This window comes from Brachyistius frenatus, unplaced genomic scaffold (genome assembly GCF_029030835.1).
Source record: "Brachyistius frenatus isolate BFR_SWC_R1_liver_20210118 unplaced genomic scaffold, ASM2903083v1 Contig_68, whole genome shotgun sequence".
Lineage (NCBI taxonomy): Eukaryota > Metazoa > Chordata > Actinopteri > Embiotocidae > Brachyistius > Brachyistius frenatus.
The window spans coordinates 1,183,793-1,211,597 of record NW_027210667.1 but is presented as its reverse complement, the minus strand read 5'-3'; the positions used below and the strand labels follow the sequence as shown (position 1 = coordinate 1,211,597).

At 39.3% G+C, this 27,805-nt stretch overlaps 1 protein-coding gene across 1 annotated transcript in view; it reads left to right on the top strand.

The window, feature by feature from the left end:
- The window catches only part of nbeab (neurobeachin b), a 185,485-nt gene that overhangs the window by 16,339 nt on the left and 141,341 nt on the right, over positions 1 to 27,805 (top strand). The window contains exons 2-3 of the mRNA XM_069707305.1: positions 26,399 to 26,630; positions 27,664 to 27,764. Coding sequence (XP_069563406.1) covers positions 26,399 to 26,630; positions 27,664 to 27,764 — 333 coding nt within the window. The remainder of the gene's footprint in view (positions 1 to 26,398; positions 26,631 to 27,663; positions 27,765 to 27,805) is intronic.

Sequence of the window (27,805 nt, the reverse complement as noted above, 5' to 3'; positions counted from 1 at the left end):
TCTTAGTTAGGCCAAGTCTCAGCAGAAATGTCAGAGCATAAAAGTCTCTATAAATGACATTGTTTCAAGTTGGTTGCTTAAAGTCAAAAACTATTTATTGCAGCAAATTTGGAGACATGAAAGACAATATTTTAACAACACTAGGTGACCGGCCTAAGTATTTGTGAGCCACTCAGTCACCTGCTCTTTGGCAGTCTGTGCTCTTCTCGTGAAAAAGTGTGAATTGTTTGGAAGAGAATCTTTCAGCTACATTTGAATATCCGCTATTGGGTTTCTATGTAAGGAATGCCAAAAATATATAATAATAAATTATGCATTTTTTAAAAAAAAGATAAATGACAAATAGGTTACATCGTACAATACTTTGTTTTCAGTTTTTATTGATACTCAACTCGCCATTGGGAGTATCAACATGACTTTGTTGTAAAGTATAGTTGTTTCAGATATCCTACATGCTGGAGACATGGTTTGATCAAACTGTGATTGTATTAAAAATGTGGTTATAAAACACGTGGTTCTGATCCAACTCAGCTTGGTCCTGATTGCATAACTGTTGTGCCAATTAATGACTTTAAAGCACACCCTCGAGTGTAATTTCTCTTAAATAATCAACCCAAAAACTTCACTTGTTCAATTAATAGACAAATGTAAAATGGCCCAAGATTAAACATACAGCAACAAACCTTATTTTAGTTTATTTTATGCAAATGAGAAGGCACAGCACATAAAAAAAGCAGATTGTGTTATAGCTAGAATAATGGAGATCTCATGATTCAATGTTTTGTTTTACCTGATCAGAGTTGTTTTAATAAAGGTTATCTGCTGATATCCAGTCCAATGTACTCGTGAGTTGGTGTTATCAGTCTGCTTAGTACTATGTGATAAATTAACAACCCTACATTTATGTAAAAGCTGCCATCAAAGCTTTCTTTTAAAATTCTGTTTAAATATTGTTGGTGTTTTTATTTTTATTTCATTGTATATTATCAGAACTACAACAACAAGTACTATGTGATAAATTAACAACCCTACATTTATGTAAAAGCTGCCATCAAAGCTTTCTTTTAAAATTCTGTTTAAATATTGTTGGTGTTTTTATTTTTATTTCATTGTATATTATCAGAACTACAACAACAAGATCAGAGGTTTTTTTTCTTCATTATCTTTCCCTGAAGACACTGGAATCAGAGAGCACACAAACGCGACAATAACCAGCTTTATTTTTGTCCTGTCACCAAATAGTTATTAATGTGTTTGTACACAGCTTCACGCCAGATGCCACAAAGGATTTTTAGCACTCATTGCATGTGAACTAAAATGTGAAACTTCTGGTGTGAAATTGGTACTGCCGGTTAACATTCCACGCTAACTAAATACATTTCAGCATCTTAACAGCATTCATCGTGCAGTTCCCCTATTTATGAGCTTTCAGCTGCTTTGTCGTGTCAGTGAAATCGTGTTCGTTCATTCGCTCGGACAGCTGTCATTGCAGTCAGTCAGCACGTTTCAAGTTTGGGACCAGTGTTTTGTTGCTAGTTTATGAGATGAGTATGTGACCTGTTAGAAAGCGGGTCATTGAGCATGGCGGGCAGGCTAAAAAGAAGGAACTAGCACCAGGAGTTACAGGAAAATAAAGTAAGCAGAATATGAGAAAATAGGTGAGATGCATTTAATCAACCAGTCATTATTACCCTCAAGCCTCGAGCACACCATTAGTGAGATTCAAGTACAAGCCAGCCCTGCAGGAAGTACATCAATGCATATCAATGACACAGCTTCATGAGATTTGAACAGTCTGCAAGAATGTTTTGTACTCCATTAAAACTAAAAATACAGCACAGCATCATTAACAGTAGTGAGGTTTGCTCTTATTCCACAGAATACTTGTAAATTCCATCAGTTAAATGAATAAAACAGTTGAATGTTTTTGTGCAAAGTATGAACATTTTTTTTCTTAAAAGTCTGCCCGGGTCCTTGTGAAATCAGAATGTAACACATTGTTGCTCTGCTGTCATAGTTAGCTGCTTTATTCCTTTAGGCAGTGAGTAGCTCTTTTATTGTACATGGCTGAACCCCAGAGTTAATTTGTCATCTGTCGTGTTGGACTGCAAATTCAATTACGGATCTAAACACTCCATTAATTCAATTACTGACAGAAGTATTAAGTTACTTTTGGATCTGTGGCTTGCCTCCAGTGATAATTTCATTTTAAAGATCAAGTTTTGAACCTTGTTCACAGGTCCATGTGGTGGTTTTTTTTTTTTTTAAATGCCAGAAGACATGCATTGTGCGAAATAAGCAGTTAGTACCATGGCTATTTATTTCCACCTGAGAATTACCATGAAAGTCTGATAGTCTCGGTTTCATATGTCACAAACCTAAGGCACCAATCCCTTCAACATGCACGGTGAGGCTTTACACGTCATCAAGCTACAGGTGATATGCCGAGGGGTGGGTTCATATAGATTTGCCCACCTCCACGTCACCCATTGGTTTGTGAACTGCAGTTTTGAAGTCTGGCAATTTGGTCGTTGCCATCTTGGGGTTTTTTGCAGCCAGAAGGGACAATACTTGGACGAGCTGGGAAGGATTGAGGGAGAGATCATGCTCACCCACCTGTACCAGACACCTGACTACACCCCAGGCATGAAACACACCCAAACATACCTCTCTTTAATTAAGCACCAGAATACTGATCAGAAGGAGTGAATTTAGCAATGGCACCATATTGACTTGTGGAATTTTTTTTTACTGACTTTGTGTTACATGAGAGAAGTTGGTGCTTTTTGAATGGGAGTCAATGGCGTTCTTGTTTTTTTGCATCCAGCCCCTTGTGGTCCTCAGTGTTATTGCACTTAAAGACACTTCCGTATTCACTTTACTTTTCAGACCCTGAGATTCTTATTTTTTTCTCCAAAAAAAAAAAAAAATCCCTTAATATGTTATTTTCATGAACAGAGATACGTTTCTAAGGGTTTAATCAATATCCAGAGAGGGACTTTAATGATTATTGGCACCAAATGTCTCTTGTAGTGGATAAACCAAGTCAATTCATATTATAGTAATATCATTTGTAATGTTTTGTTTCTTAAAATTAGAATGTCAACAGGACTAAGGAATGAAAAAAAAAACCAACAACATTTGCATAGACAACATTTGCCCAAAAAAATTCAACAGTGTTGAGAGTTTATGCTTCAGTTACCACTTAATCCGGTGTAATTTGTTCTGCATAACGATTGCCAGAGTTGAACTACTTTATGCTTAAGAACTTGACTTTTGCATCCACCACACAAAAACTGGATTATCAGAATAACCAGATTAATGGTGAAAGTTTCCATGCCTGCAAGCGTGGCTGCTACACTGATTGAATCAAACCCTCGCTTGTAGCACTCTTCAGTTGAGCCTCTCTAACCTCTCGGTGAAGGCTCCAGAATGACACTTCGGGGGGGGGGGACAGTCGGTCCCTGTCAGTACATTCATCCTCAGCTCGGAGGGCAGCTGGTGCTTCCAGGTCCGTCACTGAGTCCGTGGTGTTGCAGACGATTCGCCTGTGTTTCTGCACTGAGCCGTGTGATTGCCGTGTGTCAGAGAGCATGGCCAAGTCTCACTCGGGGCATCTGCAGATTATTGTGTGTTGCTTGAGTGACTGTTTTTTTTTTCTTCTCTGCTGTCCGATCCTCTCCTTTTCTTTCCTTTCCCCTGAGTCATAAGATACTGGCTGCCATTCAGCACACACACTCAAAAGGTGCTGCTCTTCCCCCACATAGGCATTAAATTAGCACTGTTTGGAGCCCGTCATGGTCATTTTGAGGCTCTTTTGACCTGCTGTTAACACACACATTGTTCAATGGAAATAAAAACACATTTTCACGAATGAGATACGTTTGTTTTGCACACTTTTATCGTCCACCACGTTGCTAAGATTCACTAGCAGGACCAAACTGCCTAAGAAGGAATGATTTGAAAAAACAGGAGTTTTAGGGCTGCACACAGAACTCTGACTCTTTTATGGCACTGACTGGATTGCTTTTGTACGATCTATTGAAAAATGCCTGGTCATTCGGTACCAAGTTTCAGTAGGCTTTATCCATACTAGCACGTTTTTGTTTTGAAAGACGTAACTTATATTCATCTTATCAGCATCAGTGAGCCTCATCATCAACCATATGTAGCCTCTACGTGGGAGGCCTGCCCACATGGATATAATCATCACTTGGTTTTAACTTGGGTAAAGCTTTCATAGGACACATAGGACTAAATTGACAAAAATTGGTTTAAGGTCTAGTGATAACGTTCTCTTAAAATGGATTTGATCAAATTTTGTAACAAATAATATCATGTTTTTATTACTAAACATAGTTAATTCCGATTTATTATTCAATATCTGTTTTATTTATATAAACCACAATGTCAAATTCAATTGTCATTGCTTATAACCTAATAGACTGAGCATGTATACCGGAAGAGACACAGTGGAAGAACAGTTCTGAGACCAGAGTTTCTGAAAGATTAGATGTGGCGTATTAGTTACACCTGTTGCAGCATTTGACTAAATGTTCTCAGCTAGCAGCCATTTAAGTTAAGCTAGTTTTCACTTGTTTAATTAGTGGTCTTTTGCCCATTGCAGTATATAATTATAGAAGCATTGACTTGATTTCTCTCCTCTACTTGTGGACGTAATTGCTATAGTTTTTGAGTATTAATTTGAAGGGCTTCACGCTGTGGGCAAACTCCACTGTTAGCACTGTAGTGTGACTCTGCTGTTTCACAGCCATCTGGCTCCTCCTGTCAGTCTAGACTGAGGTTGTTCCACCACACCCCAGTCTATATAATTAATAAATGTCCACATGTGCTTATGGCCATAAATTATAAGATTTGTGTCTAATAATTGTGCAAGACTTCTATTCTTTATTTAATGCAATTCCTTTATTTCATTTATCATCAAACGTATTCTTAGTTCCTTGCTTATTTTAAAAGCATGTGTGCATGTAATTAATTCTGTAGAACAGTGCAGAGCGAAAACTAGAGTTCAGTCTTTGCGTTTTCACTGATTTGCTGGTCATGACTCATACGTACACACTTGAAACTGAAATATCTGGCAGCTCTATCCATTATTGTCTGAGAGTCCATTTCCTCCGGAGTGGTTCTTTTTAAAGCTCCTTTTTTGAGGCTTCAAAGCCTCGCACATAAATCTCGCTGCATTAGTGGTGTTCAGCATTCACACATGCAAGTAAGTCTCCTGCACAAAACAATCTGCCACAAAACTGTGCAGGGAAAGAAGATATCACATAAAAACATCACAGCTTCAGTGAAAAGAATTTGATCTACTGAGTCCAATAACATCTGGAACAACAAATGACTGATTTATTTTATCCCTATTGGAGTTAGAATAGGGCTCAGTGGGAGGTTGGCTGGGTCGGCCTGACAACAGATGTAAAAACTCTGTATACTGTTGAAAATAGAGATGTATGCTTCTTAATTATGGGGCTGGAACAGTGACAGTAAAGTTTGGCATACCATTAAGACTCGGCATTGAAAAACAAAACCTGACACTGAAAAATGAATCGTTGGCATCGGAACACTTGCATTGTAAAAAAGGTGTATTGCCATTGAACATTTTGTGCTTTTCAATGTCAATCTTCAGATTTATTTTCTTCATGTTAGTTTTTTCACTGGCAGTTTTTTTGTTCAATTTCAATTTTTTTCAATGTCATAGGTGTCAATGCTAGTCTTTCGTTTTAAATTTTTTTTTTTTTTTTTTTTTTAACTTTCTGTCACCATTTTGGCTCCGAGAGGACTTAAGGGGAGGGGCAAGGAGCACGGGACTTACACAGAAATGCAAATAAGTTGCATATTAATGAAAAGCATCTCTCTTCCTGAACCCCCCGTCTGGTCAGAAGAAGACTGCCATGGACACGACCACCTATCTTACACTTGGCTTCCACCAGTTTGCCTGCAGCTCCTGAAAGTCTGTTTCTTTCTTCCGTCGTTTTTTCACATGGAACCGAGCTGGGTTAAGGATAACATTTAACGGATATTGTGCCGGTTGGCAGAGGTTCACTGGAACCTTTTTGTAAACTGTCTACGGCTGGAACAAGCAATAATATGTTAGTTAGCTAACCTGAGGTACATCAGCGCTCCTTCCAGCGGATCTCTGCCAAACTAACATGCTGGCCATTAAAAGTTAACTCCAGTCCAGCTCAGTTCCATGTGAACGAATAACAGCAAAGAAAAACAGACAAGTCCAGTTTCAAGCTTCATATTATATCTTTTGATAAACTAAATTACAAACCAAGCCCTGCAGTGCTTTTTAGGTCCTGCAGGGTAGAAATCCCTTCAGTTCAAGTATCAAAAGTGATGACAGTAATTACTGTCCCACGCTCATTTCTGTCTTATTTTATTGGGTCACTAATCTAAACACATCCCACGCACTGAGCAAACAAGCGTTGTATTTTGGCCGTCCGAGAAGTTAAACGTGGTTGAAAACGTGCACATATTCTGCAGAAGGAATTGCAGACAGCGTCTACAGTGCTGCACTAAATTGATCAGTCAATGTATGTGAATAAGAAGGATGCGTTGTTGACATTCCTCCTACTTTCAGGGAGCAGCATTCTGCTCAGCAGCCTCACGATATTAGGCAGATTGAAGCTGACAGACTGTGTTGATGCAAGTAATTACACAGTAGATCAAATAAGACCATAATAGATCCATCAATCAATGCGCAACAAACACACCACATAAACACAGATCGGAAAGGCTGTGATGACTTTAACTTAGACTACCTTTTAAAGAAATAGCAAGTAGATGATACATTTAGTTTTAAACTGCAACTGTATTTCTATCATATATTTCAAGCCTCTGTCTACTGACTCTTAAATACAGTTGTTGTTTGGTTGATTTTTACAAGTTGTTCCTTCAACACTTCAGCAACCCGAGACTGTCAATAGAATGTTTCCATGCAATTGACTCCAGCTTGTTCACGCTGTCTTTTATTTGCTTTTCTTCTTTGATAACCTATTTGACATTCAGCCGGAGAGCAAAGGGAAAATCACTTTGTCTTTGTCTGATATAGTAAACTGGGCATGACACTGAGCTGCATTGTTTTGTGTTGTTGTGGTTTGGTTCAGGGGAGCTTTCAGACCTTGTAAAAATCTTTGCTGGAGAGGGTCGCCTCCCTCTGCAACCCTGTCCACTAAAAGTTGTTTGGTATAAGGTATGGTGCTTTTGAACATCACACATCCTGTTGCTGTCTAAAGACACAATTTTGTGTGTTTGTACAAATTCACTTGCTTTAAGGTATGATGTGTACATATCTGTACTTTGCTTTTCTCTATAGAGAACCCAGAGAAAGGTTGAATTATTCATCCACTTTTCATTTTCTCCCAGCATGACTCAGGGTTGAGGTAGACGTTGAAGTACAGGAAAGAGAAGAAAAGATCGGATTTTTTCTTTCCTATCATTTTTATTCAGCCTACCTGAGTGAATGAAGCACTTTGGAGTGAACTCGATAAACATTTGGACAACAATAATTTGCATCCACATTGTTATTACATGGTGAGAAGTGATGACACAATGACTGAGATTAAATTATAGACTGTCCACGTAGAAAATATTTTTCCCATTACATTAGCAATTAAATAATCCCTTTTTTTATTTATTTATTTTTTTACTATCTTTGCATCCACCTGTACCAGGGCACAAAAAACATTTGGAGAGATCAAGAATGTAATTTACCGAATGAACATTTCTTTTGTCAAAATTTAATATACAAGTGCATTTTTTTTGGTCATATTTTTTTTTAATATTAAACATGGCTATACAGTAGCCAGACAATAAAACAAGTCTTTTGTGCAGCTTGTAATGTTTTCTTATTTGAAAAACATTTTTTTACCAACCATACCTGCTCTACAATTGTATAATAACATTTTATAAAATGACAATAACAATGCTGCCGATGTCATGCTTTTTTTTGTACAGGGAATCATCACCCAGCTCCACTCAACTTCACTTCATTATTTGACTGTTCTGACCACAGCTGTATCATTTTGGTTCATTCCAGCTATAAAAGTCCCTTTTACAACATCTGCTCAGCTCCCAACATCTGACCGACAGAGTTGGCGACTAGTTGATGAATATAGTGGAACATTTTTAGCAGGCAGAAAGCACATTTCTCTGTTTGTAGAAACCAAAAACAAACAATGAATGAGACTATTATACTGTACTACAGGTGGCAAGAAAACACCACTCCAAAATAATGATAATGTTGTTCTGACACTTCTGAGTTTATAAATAACCAACTGTTTGCCAACAAGTGTATCAGCATAAAACATAATTATATTGAGTTCACAACTTGTTGCCAACAAACTAAAATGATGGAGGTTTAAGTCTACAGTATATTTTGTGGACATATTTTATATATATAAAAATTTTTTTTTTATATTTGACCTCATTGAAGGAGCTGTCAGAGGTAGTCTCCTTGATTATTTATTTAATGTAATGAACCAAGAGAAAAACAACATCCAATTAGTGACTATTTTTTGTAAATACCTCTGGTAGTTGTGTTGTTTTTCTCACCCATGTTTCAACAAAACAACATTGCTGCTTGTAAATGATGTGTTTCCGTGCCAACGTGCTATACGTTTAGCATAGTGTGTCCTAAGATGCAAATGATGACTTTTATTTAGGAACTTTTTTTTTCTATTTCCATTCATTTCATTCATTCTAAGTCTTCAACACTTTTTTTCCCTACATGTTAGCTGTGAAGGTTTCTCTTCGCACACCAGCGGCGTGCATCATTTTTGAATCAGGAATATTAAAGATCCACTGTGTCTTTAATGTTTCTTATAAATTCACCACTCTGTGGTTTAATATTCTGCCTCGCATGGGAAGAGAATCATGGACTATACAAGCAGCCGAAGGTGTGAATCCTGACAAAAAGAGCAGAGATTTCTTCATTTTCTCTTTTCTTGAATACATGAACAGTTCTGTGTTGGATGGATACTTCTGCTCAATGAAAGCTGAACACGGAAGGGAAAAAAAATAAAAATATGATGTGCACATTGGCTAACTTTTAATGCTCATGCTTCAACTGTTGGAGTGAAGTGGAGCGTATGGGGTCCAGCATGGGATGAGATTTTGTTCTTTTGTCTCTGGGTAATGACCATGAATTTTCTAGGACCAACAGGGCAGGCAGGTGGGCCAGGCTCTAAGCAGTGAAGTAATTACACTGTAGGACCAGGGGGGAGAAAGGCACAACTGCAGAGGCTCATAGGTGTTGAGATTGGGTGAAGTGGCCAGACGTGCCCTTGTGGAGCGGGGAGTGATGAGAGGGGACAGCTGATGCTTCAAGAAATGGAAAGCAGTGAGGAGAGAGACGGCTAGTCAATAAAATCCTGTAGAAAGACAGTATGGAACAGTATGTAGAGTGAAGAGTGACAGCTTAGTTAGAAATGTCAATCAAATGGCCAGTGTGTCCTAACGTATTGTTTTGGAGGAAAGCATGCAGTAAGAGACCTTGCTGCTCGTATCACTCGCCTTTGTCACTGTGGAAGGAGCAGTTTGTAGAATTTGGTGGCATCTCGTGGTGAACTGAACACCCCTTCCCTCACTCTCCTCTTCCAAGTGTGTAAGAGAATTTGCAAAGGCCACAAAAAGGGCAAAAGGCTGTCTGTAGAGCCAGTGTTTGGTTTGTCCCTTCTGGGCTACTGTTGAAACATAGCTGCCTCCTTGTAGATGTAAAGGGCTGATCTAAGGTAAAACAACAACAACAACAACAACAACAACACAATTATTCGGAGTGTCAGGTGATTATACACTAGTGAAAGCATCATTATGAATATTATATACAATTTCTGCCATCAGATCCCCCTGAACTCTACACACTGAACCTTTAAGATTAAGAACCTTGAAGTGAATTGGAGAAGCATCTCAACAAATTCTTTAGATATAATTGGACAGAATATTTTTTCTATTGGACCACAAACAGCATTAAAGGGCAGCAGAGCCCTCCCTCTATAGTAACATGCCTTGACTGGGTGAGCCTTTGAAGTTCCCATGAAGCTGTTAATGTACCTGCACCAAGCGACAACAGCGCATCCTACTTAACCCCAGCCTCATCCCGATGTTGAATATGCAAAACGCCCTGCTCTCTGCTGCTACAAAGGCACTTAAAATAAGATCCAACCGCTCATTAATTGTCCTCATCTGCTGGTTGTTATTTGAGCACGCTCTAACATCTAGTACATAATTATGTGTGGACAACCAGAGTCCTAATTCCATTTAATCCTCACCTGCCACCCTCTTGCTTTTTGTGTTTACCGCTGTCTGACCCGGTGTATGCTCGCTAACCAGCCAACACACTGTAAAACAAATTGTTCTTTTCCCTTTACAGCTATTATCATCACATTATATAATCGTTTTATTTCATTGATTATCTTGTGAAAGATTGCATTAGACGTGCAGAAAATGCTCCCTTCTTCCATATGTTGTTAAAGTTTAAACTCTAAATTTGAAACATTTTGATGTTAGGAGGCTGAGATTGGTTGGATGTGAACGCCTCAGTTGACTGGGCTTGTCAGATATCTCCGTTGTGGAAGAATGGTCCTTGAAGTGTTGGCTGGTGTAACATTTAAATATAAATGATGTTAAAGGGGAGAATGATTAAGGGGATTTAAATGTACATGCCTCAGGCAAGGATCTGTGAGTGTGGGAATTAGGGAGATAGAGTCCAAAAAAGAAAGAAAAAGGGGCATGCTTAGCAGTGCTTTTGCATGTATTAGGTGCTGAAGTGACAAGTGCTCTATTCTGGTTTCAGGGCACAAATGCTTACATTTTTCCTTTTTGAATTTTAATAAGGAAAATGTACTACTGTATACATTTTTTTTTTTTACTTAGCTAATTGCACATGAACCCAGTGGGAAGAAGGTAATTTACCAAACTGCCCCTCATAAAATATTTGTCTCATTATAAGGCAGAGGTTTGACTTCAGTTTAGTTACTTGTTTTCTTGTGATTTTTACTTTGTCTTATGACCTTCTCTTTACAAGAATCACACCAGCTCTAACCTCACTGGCAAGTTTCAGTTATTTTGAACAGTGTTTGCAGTGTTTGCACCTTCTGCCAACCAAAGAGAAAACTGAACTTAGAAAAATGATTCTAGCACATGCATTTTACACAATCTTTTATTTTTGTAGAGTACTGTATGTTTACCACTGATATTATCTGGGTTGACATATGTTGTTGGACAATGTCATAACCGCTCTGTGAAAGGAACCCGTGCGGCTCACTGTCAGGGTGTGATGAATTGTCTTTGAGGAAACAACCTCATTAGTGTTGTGGTCAGACAGAGGAAATGGGGGATTGCTGCAGTAAACACTGTGGACTGTCTTCACCACTCTCCTCTCCTCCACTCCCCTCCTTTCTGGTTTGGTTCTGTGACCTGCATACTGATCCCTGTTTTTAACCTAGAGGACATCTTGTCCCATTCCTTGCCCGGAAAGAGAAGTGACGCTTTGAGGATCTGGAGAGGACAGAGTAAAGAGCTCTCGACTGTCATAACCTTTTTCATCTGTTGCCGGTCTTTCCTTCTGAAGGTCCATCTCAACCCTCTCTGTTTTCCGTCTCCCCTCTCTATCTCTGCCTCTGGTGTCTGCATTGCAGTGTACTTTTCTTTCCTCTATCAAGCAAGTGATGTTTATATCAGCAGTATATCCTCTCCTCTCCTCTCCTCTCCTCTCCTCTCCTCTCCTCTCCTCTCCTCTCCTCTCCTCTCCTCTCCTCTCCTCTCCTCTCCTCTCCTCTCCTCTCCTCTCCTCTCCTCTCCTCTCCTCTCCTCTCCTCTCCTCTCCTCTTCTCTCCTCTCCAGATGGAAACTGGCAGCATGGATGAATGCGCCTTGCGATATACACGGCATCAGGAAAGCATATGTTTTTTGACAGCACTATGCAGCAGGAGGAAACTGTGCAGACTAATCATAAAAAAGAAAACGACTTGACTGTTGTGCCTGTCCCCAGCTGTCTCTTTCATCCGGTGCGATGTGCCTAAAATGTGAGCTCAATTTCAGCCAAATTATATCTCAAGGTCAATGGGGTTAATACAAGCTCACAACTGTTGCTCCTTATCCAATGTGCTTAATTAACTGGGAATTAGAGGAGCTTGGTTGATACTTGCGCGTTCAGAGATGGGGAGGAAGATGCTTTTGTTTCACTTGTCTCCTGTATATTATGGGATTATATCACATGGCTTGACTGCATCAACAAATATGTACTGAGGAATGTGCTGCAGTGCATGCAGAGTACAGTCAAGGTGACCATCTATCTTAGCTCAGATTGAGAACTAAATTATTATAGGTGCTAGTTTAGGCTTGCAGTTTTTGGACAGCAGAATTGGTTCTCTAGCTTTTCTTTGTTGATTGTGAATGGTTGTTACCATTCAAATGATGTACATAAGATGTTACTTTTACATTTTGTTTGTATGTTTGATGCCTCTGGTGTCCATCAAATTAGGCAGAGAATCCTTTATTGACTGTTTATAGATGGTTTCATTCCTGGGTGTTATGGAGTTGTTATCAGGTCAGGCTGGATGGTGTCTGTTCTGTGACTAGCACTATCGTTCAGTCAGGTTTCCAGTTATGCTCGCACAACACAGGCTTTTTCTTTCAGCAAGATATATTTCCTGCAAGATTGCCTTTAAATTTTCTCGTCCCCCCCTCCCCCCCGGAGAGGTGAGCACTTCTCCTGTTTGACAATTCCAAGCATTTCAAGGGATTAGAGGGACGACCACATGATATAACCCACCAGAATAGTAAACAGGCCTGTGTTGCCACACAGTAAGCTGTGAATATGAGATAGGAAAAGCAGCGTGGCTTGGGGAGTCCCCCCCCACCTTCACGCTTTCCGACTAGCCTGCTGTGTGGCGGGCTAAAATGTGTGATTAATTAGTGGCCCAAAAGTAAAGTGTTCCCATATTCTTTTCTTAAGTGCCATTCAAAAACAAACAGACCAGCATTATTGGGCTTTGATCCCCGTTTTAGTTGGTATCAGTCATGCAGTTTAATTTGAAGACCGGCCACAGATGAAAGGCCTCACTCCTATGCTATGTTCATTGGCTGCTCCACGCAACAGAATTTGGCATGCAACTGAGGAGCTGAGTGAAGACGCCGCATGAATGCGTTTTACACCTTCATGAACCCATAGAAAGAGAGAACTCCACGTTACAAAGCTAAACCTGTCAGTTTCAGTTAAAGCGGACCTTCCCGTTTGGCACGTCAGAAGTTCAGCACTGATTCTCTACTGGGTTCCACAAGAAGAGAGCTGTCCTTGGTGCTGGAATCAAGACAGGCAGCGAGTGTCAGGGGTAGGAGCTGAGGGGATCTCGCTGTTCCACTGCCTCTTTGTTATTGCAGTAATGTGGCACATCATAGCCTCCACATGGAGATAATCTTTCAGGACCTTACTAAGTCCTTAAAGCCTGTATTATTATTTTGTTTTGGTATTTCCTGATCAACTTTAAGTATATTCTGGGTGGTGAAAACTTGTGAATTATTTATTTGTTTTATTTGACATCATGTTCTGAAAGTGAGATTTTTCATTGATCCAAGGTTTCACCTTCAAACTTACTAAATGTTTGACCCCTCTGTGTTTTTGGGATCTGAATAATGTCTATATCTCCGAGCTTGTAGAGAGAACTGTCTTTTCAAAATAAATACAGTTCACCACCAAAATTTTACAACTGTCCTTCAAATGCTGTCTGTAGTTTTGTGTTAAAGCGATTCCATGGTAGTCTGTAGGTTAAACGTTAGGTCATGAATAATCACATTACATCTTTATCCTTCAATTTCAAGTTTTTTTTCCACACCACACCACACATATTTCCATTTATTACATTTTCATGGAGACGTTAGTAGAGGTCATGCTATTAATGTATGTAGAAGCATGAGCAAACAACCCAACCATTTTGCTATAAACCCTGGCAGCCAGACAAATTTCACTTTCTTTGCTACCTTTCATTTTCTCCTTAATGTATTTGGCAGAGAAGATGTGAACAGCGAACATATTCACCTTTCCAAATGTAATGTCTGTTCCACTTGACATTGGAAAGACACTTTAATATTCAAGTCCTTTGTATCTGCTTTCTCTGTTTGATCACAAATTCTCTTCTTCAATAGATCACAAATATATTTTGCTGTGCGACATTTGATTTGATATAGTTTACTCTGTGAGTGAAATAATTGTAGCAGCTCTTGTCAAGGCAGAAAAAAAACTTCTCAAGCATTAGAACAAGGTTGAAAAGGTGAGGATAGATCAAGAAGTTCAGAGTCTGCTCATGATGCACACAAATGGAGTGCAGTAGTGCAAGTCTCCTCACTGAAAGCTCCTGGATGTTTATGATCCTAAATAAAGGCAAGCATGAACAAAAATGAATGAAATACATATATATCCAACTAAATTATGATGTACTACTAACCCCTGTCTCCTGCCAGTTTTATAATGTAGCCTGAGTCGTACTGTTCATTTTCCGTCTCCTTTACAACCGCGCTCTCCCTCTTCTTGTTGCACTGACCCAGCCGAGGTCTCAGTGACAGTTGCGGTTGCTATTGTTCTGGCGGTTTTATTTATTTATTTTTTTTTTCAGAAATACAATCAGTAAACATATTGGCTTATTTTACTCTCTGCCAGCCTGATTTCCACTTCACTCACAAACACAATGGAGCTGTCGTCCCTCATCTTCTCACAGGTCATACTTCAGAACACTTCAGACACACAGTAAATGTTGGTCTTCATTGCTGTTGGAAACTGACGCCTGCAGCTGTAATCCTGTACACACCATGCAAACATTTTGTTTTTTTTAATGATTTTTTTTGTTGTTGTTGTTGTTTAATAGCCATTCTTGAAAATGTAATTGTGACAACAGTCACAGTGGATGTGTACCCTTTTTTGGCTGCATCCACTCACTAACGTTGTGATGCAGATTGACTAGACCGAGTTTTTTGGGGGTGTTCAGTCAGTAACGTTTGTGCTAAAGAACATGAATCCGTCTCTTTCTCTCTCGCTTGCTTGCTCATTAGACGTATCTGCTGCAGAGTAACATGACTGTGATTGGTCCCGGAGCATATCGTTTTCTCGAGCTCCTCCCTTCTTGCCCTCTTCCTTTGTAACTTTTAAGAATACAGCAACCAAGTTGAATAGATTTTGGTGATTGAAATGTGCACTTTTGGAACATTTCAACAAAGACTTTGACAAGAGCATATTGGCCTACCTGTCACACCATGATATGAATATACCAAATGCAAAAATCAAATGTGTTGCTGCAGGATTTAGTCAGCACACCAAGCTGCAACTACATAGAAAGAGAAAAATACTCTACAAGCAATAGTTCAATGGCATAGAGTGCTCGACAGTAAACTAGCTTTAATTAAAAAAAATATCAACCTAGTCGGTGGGAAAATTGTTTGCTTACATTGAAATGTAATCCTGCCGGCACCGGCACCGGTGGATATCAGCAGTTGTTCTCAATAACTGACCTGACTGATATGTTTCATCTCAACATTTTTAAATTTATCTCTAATAAAGCCTGCTATGTGGACAGAAAGCCATTGTTTAAGAAGATAGTTGGCAAAAGCTGATTGCATGTATGCCTTTTTAAGAAGCAACAAAAACAAGATGAACCATAGACTTCTCTTTTAGACAATTTTACAAAAGAAATGTTGTCCTGTTACTTCTGTGGTTTATTCTCATTCATTTACGTTGAGCTAAACACCAACTGATCGTAGTAAAGATAGCACTGGGATTAAACACTTTTAAACTCGCCTAGATTCAACCCTGTAATTTTGCCACCAAGACATCAAACACTTTCATGCTTGGAGGTGGATCAACATCAACAGCTGTCTTCAATTTTATGTTTGCTTCGCTGCTCCTGGGAACTCTGTTGTTTATATGAGATCTCGTCAGTGGAAAATATCCTCTACTGTGACCTTCCCTCTCAACTTGAAACTAGTGTACGGTGAAGTGCTTATGAGATTTTCAGGCTGAAAGAGGGAGAGCAGATTTCTCACGTTGTCGAAAACCTAGGTTGTTTTTTTTTTCTTCATTTCACTGTTCTGAAAACCTCCTGGAAATTCAGAGAAAATAGTAAAAAATATTAAAATGTGCAATGTAGGGTTTGGTTCGCATCTACCAGCCTTATGCCACAGTTAAAATGTTTTATATACACACTAAACACAAGAATCAGTCAATAATAATAATGGTGAAACAACCTTAAACGGCAGTTATATCTACTCATGATCATTGGTCAGTTTTGTTTACTATTCCAATGATTAGAATTTTGTTTATCGTCCTTATTTAGAAATAAGTACTGAAGTAATGAAGAAAAACATTGAAATTAGTGCCGATTTTAAGTGGCGACTTGACTTTGAAAAGGTCACATGCACAGAAAAACAATTTACCAGCAATCAACACCATTAAATACAGTTTACAAAAGGTTACATTAACTGTCAGGAATAATGAATTGTTGATATGGGATTGCATGGGCAACAGAGTGCAGTCAGATGAGACCATTAATGGCCTGTTGTATTGTTATTCTTATTTTGAAGCACATGTTGTATTCAAATCCATTTTAAATGAAACAACATTGTCTGAAAGTTGTCTTTGATTCTTTTATTCCCTGCAAAGCAAAACATGGAAATCTTACTGTGTCAGTGTGCGGTTTGCAGATATGTCGTGACTACACTGACGACTTTATCAGCTGGGCTTACTGAACTGACAAGCAGAAGTCTAAAGAAAGATGATGTGCTTCTGCAATTCTTAATGAAATTCAGAGAAGGGAAGAAACACAACACACCTCTGTGAACTGTAAAGATTTTCCAAAATCCCTCCTTATATGGCTTCACTGTTAGACAGAGTGATTATGAAACAGCTTTCATCTTCAGTTTCCTGGGGGCTTGTTCGACACATCTGTATGCTCCATGCATCCAGTTCAGTGAAGCATAAACACTGTGATCTTTAAATCTTTAGCAGTGTTTCCACAAACAATACACAGGCCCCCTTGATCTCACAATCACAGTCTGAGCGCATACAGGGAGGGAGTTACTCAATGATTCAGGTCACATCCTCTCCAGGCCTCCCATTGCTTCCTGGTAGGTTTTGCGTTAATCTCTATTTAAATGTAATCAAACAGTGAGCACTCCTGTTTAGGCTCTGTGAATAAATGCCACTATAATTCCCCCGTTATAGTGTAGAAACAGCAGCTGTAACCATGGGATAGTGGTATTAAAGTAGGTTCCCTGTCAACTTTATTGTTGCTGCTTTTGTTTGTGTTCATGCCTCATTTTATAGCATTCAGGTTTTTTTTTAGGCACATTGCCTCTGCATTTCGCCACTGTTGTCTGAACGGTGTGAAAACAAAGTGTCAGCAAATTTGTCATTCTGTTCAACCACTGTCAGGCATATGGATGTCAAATATAGTCTTACTGTGCATCCCCATTTTAACTGTATGGCAGAAGGTGTGCTCAGAAAGCCAGACATACCAGGTGGCTGCTGTCTGGTATCTGTAAGACTGAGCTTCATTTTTAGCGAAGGAAATGGGACTACAGGTGTCGCACGCACGGCGGCAGACACAATACAGTGGAGGTAGTCCGTGTCCTCCCACCTCAGTCATGAACTCTAATCTCTATTATGACGTGCACATCTGTTCGCAGTCTGCGGCAAGACGAGAAATAATTGGTTTTAACTTCCGGCTGATGCCCCTTTCTATGTTGATGTGGCTGGTCGATTTGCAACAGACCCCGGCTGTGTTTGGTAATTTTGTAGCATGAAATCAAGAGATCAGCACGTGTGCAGGGTCCCTGCGCTGCCGTCATTCAGGGCCCAGTATTAAATATTTGGCCTGAGTTGAGTAGATTCAGTTTTCACACGGTTGCGTGATGCTGGCTATGCAAATATGAATCATGATTAAGTAGAAAATGAGGAAGTGTTCCAGTCTCTCAAGCATGTCAGGAGCAAGATATGGTCCTCTGCAACTGTCATACTTCAGAGACTGTCATATCTATTGTAAGTCCTTCTCTGTCTGTTTCTCTCGCTCATCTTTTTATGAAAATGACATGCAAGCAAACTGTAAAAGCAAGCTTCATTTGAATAGCGTTCTGTCTCTCACATTGTCTCTTCCTGTTGTTAACATAGAGTTCCTTATTCTTCACACTTGTGTCCATTGTGACAGGCCGTCCGAGGTCCCAGGGAGCAACTCGTACTTTAGAAGTCTGGTATTTTTATTTCATTGAAGTTTTGCTTATAATTCTGTATCAAACTAAACACGGAGACAAACATACATCTCCATGTGTTCTCTAGACCATCATTGCCTTTTTAAGGGAGACGAAATAAATATTTTCTCACTTCATACCAGGCTGCAGCTCTGTCGGTGCTTAACTCATCAGTGAAGCAGAGTGGATAGAAACGGCGTTAGTGTGGTCATTAGCATAGTTCAGTATTGATGTGAATGCCATTCATCAAACTCAGTGGAACCACAGGGGCAATAAACTGATTTCTTATACATATAAATATATATATATATATATATATATATATATATATATATATATATATATATATATATATATATGACAGTTCCCCTTCAATGTTCCAATCCCAGTGCCTTAAACGGCCTGACCTTTAATTTCTGTAACATTTTCAAACTAAAGAAAAAAATGGCCCTGGGTAGACCAGCTCAACTCTTCACAATAGTTACCTGCAGGGGCCATTTTATCCCAACGCATGCTATGTTTCTCATCACATCTTTATAAATGTTTCTTTCTAAGTCACATGTTTTAGCCCTTATACTCTGAAGAAAGCCTGGAACTAAACGCTAATAACTGTCAGGTTGGCAGTTGTGCTGTGGTCAAATGACACTCCACTTTTTGGATGTTTCTTTTTCTTCAAACTTGAGTAAAATCTCTTGTATAAAATAGTTTTCCAGACTCAAAATACTTACTTTGTTAGTTAGACAATGGCTGTTGTATATTTTCTACAATCTTTGCTTATACTAGTGTGTTTTTTTCAGAGTGTGGTATAATTACATAACATTCTCTTTTATGTCTTTTAGTCCCGACGAGTTCAAACACACACATCTGCCTCAGTGCTGCTTGAAAGACTGTTTTTTGGAGTGACTGTGAAGAAGGTAGCAGAGTTGTTGGAAATTCCAAGTGTTTTGTATGGATGCTTTGTGCTTCACTCCCTCCGGTGCTGCAAAGCACTCGGTGGCTGCAGAATGGTCAGTTGATTCATTGTTTTCTCCTCTTTACCTCTGTGCACCACATTTTTTTCATCCTACTTTATCCCTTTGACTGCATTGGTTTCACAATACAAGTGAGCTGAAGGCTTTTCTGATTCTGTAGCAGAATCTCACCCGGGTGTGTCTTCCAAGTACCTGCAGTGCTTTTGTTGTACCATCTTTTTGATGGCATCCGTGGATGTTTGTTGTTCATTTTTGTGGTTTGATCTCCTGCTTGTGAATGCAGCAACACTAAACATCATAACTAATGTGCCAAGCTCTTCATGAACACTTGCCTCTAGCCTTTTTGGTGTAAGTTCAAAACTATCCTCGGGCAAAACTTTAGAGGATCATACCTGGATTTGTATCCTGCCAATGCATTCTGTAATTGTAGAGAATCCAGTTTGGGGATGTAGAGATTTTTAGGGGTAAAAACACAATTTTGAAAAAAAGGTAGAGGACATTTTCACATTTCATAATAACAAACAACAATCTTGACGGGATGGACATTACTAGTCTAGTGCACACCTGCTACTGTCTAGAAGACTCGATGAACATGTCTTTCAACCAGGAAGACTTCTCAATGTATTAATTTAAACTATTCAGGGCGGGGGGGGGGGGGGCATTTCTTCTATCCACATCTCTTTTGATTACAACTTTCACACTACACCATGAGTCTTTGTAAATAGGACATCACTTCTATTTATTTTCACCCAATTTAGTGGCCACAGTAGGCCTTGGAAGCGGTCTCAAGTCTAATCCTTGCTGCTGGTCACCATGGCGACAGCAAGCCTTTCGCCCTGGCCTAATCAGAAGCAGTAGAAAGTGTGTGTGTGTGTGTGTGTGTGGGGGGGGGGGGGTTTCTTGGGTGCTCAGATGTAACTCTCTTAATTCTGTGCCTCAGTGGCAATTAGGCAAAGTAAAATAAATGCCTGCTTAGTGGAATGCTTTTCCCACATCAGAAAACAAACAAACACTAAAATGGCTTAGCTTCTTTCATTTCCTCAGATACAACAAGCTGTGCTAAATTATATGTGACATCACAGGATCTCATTCTCTGCAGGTCAGACAGGTGAAAGGAACTAACCTCATATGTGCTTGTGAGCAGCTCGGTGATCCCTCGATGTACAAGGGTGACTGAAAGACATTACTGCTGATCTGTTTGACCTGTGGCTTGTGAAGGCAAGAAGTGCCGAGGCCTTCCTTGGTGCTGAGTTTCTGTTCGACAGTGAAAGGAACTAGCTGTCACTCAACTCCAGTGTAGCCACCCTGACGTCTGCCAGCTGTAGCTTCATGGATACCAGTTAGAGCTTAATTTAAGCGGTACTACTCTCCTGCCTCACATTGTAGAGTTGTTTCCTTTCTCTCTGCTTTTCGAATCATCGACCCGCAGCTACACTAAGCTTCTGGGTGTCTTAATAATCCATAGCAGATATTCTTAATTGAAATTACATGATTAGCTTTAGCTACGGGAAGCAGGTTTTCCTCCTCCTGTGGTTCCCTCTCCCGGGATCAGAGAAATGTGTTAGCTTTACTGCTGTCGGCACAGTTAGAAATGTTGGCTACTGAATTTGAGCCTCTCAGTTACATTGGGTCTTCACACAGCTGTAAAAGTGTATGTCTTTTGTGTGCTCCTGCAGTTCAATGCGTTCACTCTATGTAGACACTTCAATGCCTCTTTGATGTTAATTGACGGTGCATTCAAATACATGTCAAAAGATTAAATTACATTTAAATTTGAGTGTGAAACGACGTGAATTGGTTGGGTGGGTGTGCAAAGCATAAAAAATGCCTAAGATGACACTTGACATGCTGACTGACAAGTTGTCTTTCACCACGACTGCAACACAGACCTCAAACACTTACAGCATCTGAAAGACTTCAGTCAGAGCCCATCATTTTTCAATTTCCTCCTTTTAGTGTCTGTATGTGGAACCATTGATTGGATGCTCCAAACCAAATATAAGTCAAATGCAGACTTCTTCATCTCTTCAATATGGATGAATAGACTGAGTATGTTATGACATCAAATAATTGTACAGATGTGTAGGCTGTGGAGATGTATCTTCTATACTGATTTTATCTTTGAATTTGGAATTTTTGAAGCTGACAATGAAAATTATTGAAATCATTTTTGCTGTGATAAACAGGATACACTTTACTAATGAATCAAGCTAAATTTGAAATCGCCTGGTCAAACAGCAACAATAACAGAGGCACAGCACAGGTTTACAACAAAGATTCATGGCAACATAAGGCGCTTTCAGGCGGAAGAAACTCTCTCACAGTTCTAAGAACTATTTGAAGAAGTACCCTCTTTTTTTGTGTCCGCACTGCAGGAACTTAGAACCACTGTAATTCTTACAACTCCTTAGCTCCTACCTCAGGGTAAGTACTTTCGCAGCACAAGGGCAACTATAGAGATGTAAGTGTATGCCAATTGGTTCCCTGCTTTACTGTCTCCCACAGGGGAGCTGTGCTGTTATATCGCTCTCTTCAAAGCCACCTGACTCCTTTGACAGTATTTTTACCTTGCAGAAGACGGGAAGTTACTGGTCTACTGCTGCCTCAATCGGTTAGTTGTAATTGCGTGGTGGTGTTTTACAGCATTAGTTCTGAGCGAATCTACTCGCACGTCAACACAAACAACACTAATTGATCGAGGACGCAGTAGACCAGCCGTGTTCTGCATGGTTTTATCATGGTAGTCTTCTTTGGAGAGGGCAATAAAACCGCAGTTCCCCTGTGGGAAAACACTATCTGACGGCGAGGTAAAGCAGTACAAATATTCTAAATATAACACACACCTTACATTTTATTTAATTTTTATTGATGTTTTTAATTGAGCCTATTTTTGGTGGCTAAAATACATTTTGTTGCTGACCTTGTTTACAGCAGTATATTGCTTGACTTCCGTGCCAGTACAGCTGGCTGCTTCTCTAAACTGGGCACATGCCGACTCCCGTCTACTGCAGGTAATATACTGACTATGGATAAGTACCTCATACAACCTCAATTCAAACAATCCAAACTGCATATTTATTGCCTTACAAAATTTAACAACACAGAGTAATGGACTATTGTTGTTGTACATTATACAGAAGAGAAATTGCCAACTGCTGGCCGGCTTACATCGTTTCAGGCTTCCTATTGGCAGTGCGAATGCAAACAGACAAATTTAAAGAAATTCCCTCAAGGCATTCCTGAATAATTGCGTTCACAGGCTGATGTAAGGTGACGGTGACCTTGACCTTTGATCTTCAAACACTAAAATCTTAGGTTGGTACTAAGTGAATATTTTGGCCAAATTTGAACAAAAATTTCCACCAGGCGTTCTCCATATACAGTGAACCCTCGTTTTTCGCGGGGGTTACGTTCCAAATAGAAACCGTGATAGGCGAAATCCGTGAAGTAGTAACCTTTATTTTACAATTGAAATAGATAGAACTGGACATTAAATATATCTACATTACATATAGTCGTAATGTGATTTCAATGGATGCAAATCCGTGAAGCACAAGACCGTGAAAGGTGAACCGCGTTATAGCGAGGGTTCACTGTATTGCATTCACAAGAACGGGACGGACAGAGGACGGGAATGTAGTTCCATTCTGGTGGAACAGGAGAAATCTTCCGCTAATTACTAGCTTTAAGTCCCCATTGGGAAACATACTTACAATTCGACACATGGAATTTAACAAATAATAGCAGCACCTAATATTGTGAATCAGTTACGCAATATTGTTAAATGAAACTGGTTGACTGTCCTGACTCATTTGTATCTGAGTCTATAAGACTCAGTGATTTCACAAAGCAGGAGTTTTATCATGCAGATTACTGATGGTTCGATCATCTGTGTCCGTGAGAGAGGATTTCGCTGAGGAGAACTCCATCTCGCCAGGATACTGAGCCACTGTTAGGCTTAACTGTGGTAAACAGACCAAGGCTGGCAGGGTGCTATTATCAGATATCATCCAGGGTAGAGAGATAGGCGCAAAATTAATTACTCTGCTGTCACATTCTCTCACTGTCGGTGTTTCCTGCTTTTGTAGTATGTCTGATGGGTCCTGGTGAGCCAGCAGGAAGTCAGAAAGGATATGAAACATTTAATTTTGATGGAGGGGTATTGGAGCAAGAGAACATTTACCTTGCGTATCTTATTTTTTGCCTTTTTAAGTCGTTTAGCAGTGGTCTCTATTGCAGAAAGTGTTTTTAATGATACTGTGCAACACAAACTTAGCCGCGGTCCTTGGCATAGTTAGATACAATACATGGCTTTGGCTGACACTTTTTACAAAACGTTTTGTCATATAACGCACATAAGGTAAAAGTTCAAATGTTTTTAGATAGATTTAGTGAACCTAAAACCCAGAAATGCCTAATTTACTAAGACATTCAGACATTTGCAGCAGTCAAACCTCTAAGTCGTCTGTTCCTTTACCAGATAGCGCACTCTTTATGTATTTATGCGCTCTGTTTGTGCCATTGTTACGTGGAGATCCTGACAAATAGAGTCAGAGGAATAGCAGCCTTCCGGTCTCTCCAAAGATTTTTGGTCACAAGACAAGAATGTCATTGTAATGCTAAAATTGGAAAACCTCCTTCTGAGGTCATCTGTCGTGTTTCTTTATCATCATCTCAACAGTACGAGTCTGGTGATGAGCCGTGCTGTTTGCTTTCTCTTGGTGTATTTAGGCCAGAGTTTCTTTTTTGTTGTTTTTCTCACCAGACAACAGAATGTTTTCTTTTCGTGCTGTTAGGTCTAATGTCATAAATAAGCTCTAGGCAGGCTGTCATATGCCTTTCATTTAAGAGTGGAATGTTTCCAGCTATTTTCCAAAGAAGGCATAATTAGCGGACTGTTACCGATCTTTCTGGCAGGTTCTCCATCTTTCCAGAAGAACAATGTCGCTCTTTTAGAGTAGTCATTTGATCCTAATATAACACATCTAACAAACTTGGATCGATTATCGTTGATTCAAACAACCTTTTAAACTGTCACCCGGATGTTTTCCTTAAAGCAAGCTACACCTAACTTTTGCTGGGCAGTGGCAGCAACATTTTATCAATCTCTCATGCACCAAACAAAAAAACATCATCTCAATACAAACCAGTAGAGGCACCGTCTACCCAAGTCAGGCAGTAAGACATGCAACAGAGGTCCCTGACCCTTCTGACTGGAAAGAAAATTGCAATCATAGCATGTATACGTGTTAATCACTTTTCACTATAACTTCCACTTACATTTTTAAGTCTGTAATGCAACCAAAGTACTTTATGAAGCAGCTCCATGTTGTATAAAAGTCATTTAGGTGCTTCTTGAATGTGTTGGTGGAAAATTAATTTTAAGTTACTGGTTGTGTTCACTATGTCGCAGCGATGTTTTTCTTTTGTAATATAAAAACAAATCCTAGTCTGCACTTGTTTGTCCCTGATTTTGATCCTTCACATTGATTATGGGTTTTACATCACTAAAATGAAGAGGTATGCAAACTGTTCATTGATTAAATTTTTGTGTGGCTCAGATAAGCTCTGCTGTCTACATGTTAAGTGTGTAATCAGTGAATGCATGTCCTTGTTTACCTCTTGTAACATAATGGGGGGAAATTCTTCTGTGGATTTAAATCTGCAATTACACCACTTCTCAGGATTGTGACATGCCCGTGAATAGTGTAATTACTGGCAACAGCTCTGAAGAATGATGAGGTTTGCGTAGATCTCATGGCTATTTTCCCCTCTTTGCGTGTGCTGTATGAACAACCTTTAATGACCTAAGTTTCATTCTGTGATGATCTGCATGTCTGCAATAACAGTTGAATGTATGAATCAATGAGGCCGTAATATGGTAATTACTGATGAAAAATGTCTTCTTTTTTTTTATAATGCATATTGATATGTATTCTACCTCAGAGAGAATACAGGTTTTATTCAATTTAGTTTTATTTGTAGTTGCACAAACTCTGCGCTCTGAACAAAGACTGTTTTTGGATTTCCTAGCAGCCCAGCGACACACATCATTGCAATGTAATTGCACGATCAAGGTCTGATGAAGATTGAAGTGAGGCTTGATTTATGCCTCAATGGACTCGTCTCTCGTTTTACTAGTTTAGGCTGCTTTCGCTGTTACCTAGCTATTACCTGTCAATCACAGTAAAGAGCATTGGGTATCTAGACCCATTTTCCACCTGCCTGCTTTGATGCCCACTGGCAAGTTGTTGGCGGTACGCTTCATATACTGTATACCATGCACTTTTTTAAGAGGGCTAATTTCATGGTTTTTTGGACTTGAAGAATGACATTATTGATTGTTGTTTTCTACTTTCTCAATAGTGATTATATTTTGTGACTCAAATGGGGAAGTGGGGCTTTGGTGACTCCATTTCCCTCCTCTTTCCATTAAATGCTGGGCGGTTTTATCATCACGGGTGCTTAAATTTTGATCAAAATCTTATAGGAGGAACTGACCTCGAACATTTGTGAAAGGATCCTATTGGTTAATCCCCCGTAGAAAAAGAAAAATCCTGATCAAGAAAAGGAGTGTACAAGTTCAGTTTAACCCCAGTTGCTCCATGCTAGAGCATAACATCAACATAACACAGAATATATATAACCTGCATATGAATAGGTTTGTCGCAATTATTACATAATCCCCTGATTGTGATTATTTTGTCCTGACCACAATCATTTTGCATATCCGTCTCTATAAACATAGCTGGATGAAACGAACAGAAATGTCATATTGCTTTCGCTATTCCCATATTTTTTTCCCCCATTTGTGGTTTGATTGTTCCAAGGACATAATTTCCTCGTGCCCCCCTTCTTCTGCTGTTGTTTAATGGCGCATGAGTGGAGAATTAGCGCCACAATAGTGCATTATTTCTTTTGATTATTAGTACATGTCATTGTCAGTAATTTCTTACTGCGTTTCAGTCATAGTTTGCTATGTAGGTTGTTCTTTATGTCATTTATGCCGAGTGTAATTAAAGGCAAACAGAAATGTACTGAATATTTATGTTGAATGCCAAAAAAAAAAGGCTCCAATCACCAACTAAAATTTCATAATCATGACTGCCATACATTTAAAGGAAATGCTAAATGCAATCTATTCTCCCATTACCCATTTCTCCCACGTTATTTTGCAGTTGGTGGGTGGTGAGTTTGATCTGGAGGCGAACTTCATCATCCACGATTCGGAGAGCATCAGCTGCATGGTGGAGCTGTTGGAGCACTGTGACATCACCTGCCAGGCAGAAATCTGGAGCATGTTCACAGCCATTCTTCGAAAAAGTGTCAGAAACCTGCAAACAAGCACTGACGTGGGCCTCATCCAAAAGGTGCTGCTCAAAATGAGCTCCGTGGACGACATGATTGCAGGTATGATAATGACGTGAGCAGGTCTTTATTTTGTTTAACGGCAGCGGTAGCACATGCATGTCCATTTTCAGATTGGCTGTTGTCAGGTATGTGGGCTGTGCCTGCATGGTTTAAACCACCTCTCTGGATCTTTAAATAGATAATGCCTTTATACAGTAGACTAGCAACGTTGCAAGAATGATTTTTGGATGGAAAAACTCCAACTCTTCAGGAAGGCGGTGAATTGAATGGCTGCTTCAAACATATTAAAAATGTGGAACAATGAAAGAGACGTAAATTAGAATGAAATGTTTGCATTTGCAAATGTTTTAATTTGCGTCATTTTTGAACTATTTAATCATATCTCCTTTTATTTGTCGGTAATTAAATAATTTGTTTTTGTCTTTGGTTATTGCAAAACATCCCAATGACATTAAAAAAGTAAATATGAATTCAAATTGGATTTAATAATAGCACTGTGCTGTTAATTAGTAGTAAGTCATGTTGGTTTTAGTTTTTCAAAACACTTTTATTTATTCAGAATCTAAGATATATTTAATTACAATTTTTGCGTTGTAGACACATAGCCATTAATTTTGGCACCACATGAACTGTCTGTGTGGACTAATAGTTGAAGCTGAGTTTTTGTCTTTTTTTTCTGATTAATAAGAGAGCTTTCTGTTTTCAGATCATTGTGCTGTTGCCTACTGAAGTCAGTGTCACTGATATGTTGCACGATTCAAATTACACTCAGACCATGTGTAACTTATAAATGATGCTTCAGATGTTAAAATTAAATGCATTTTTAGTGCAGTATTTCTTTGCCTTTAAGTGAAAAAACAATTTATGGAGTGTCACAGATAATGAACTGTAAACTAAAGTGAAACAGTTTCTATTATCTCAGATGTTGAGGCATGTTAATAGTTTTCCCTATAAGAGTATCTTGTGTTGTGTGGATGAATAATAATATCTCTAAAATGCAGCTGTATTTGGTGATGGTCGCTTCTCTCCTCTTGTCGATGTGTGATTTGTGTATGCTATCTTGCCCCTAAAGACTTGCTGGTGGAAATGTTGGGAGTGCTGGCCAGCTACAGCATCACAGTGAAGGAACTGAAGTTGCTCTTCAGCATGCTACAAGGCGAAGGAGGTCTCTGGGTAAGTGGTACCAGGACCGGGATGCAGAGAGTTGGACATTA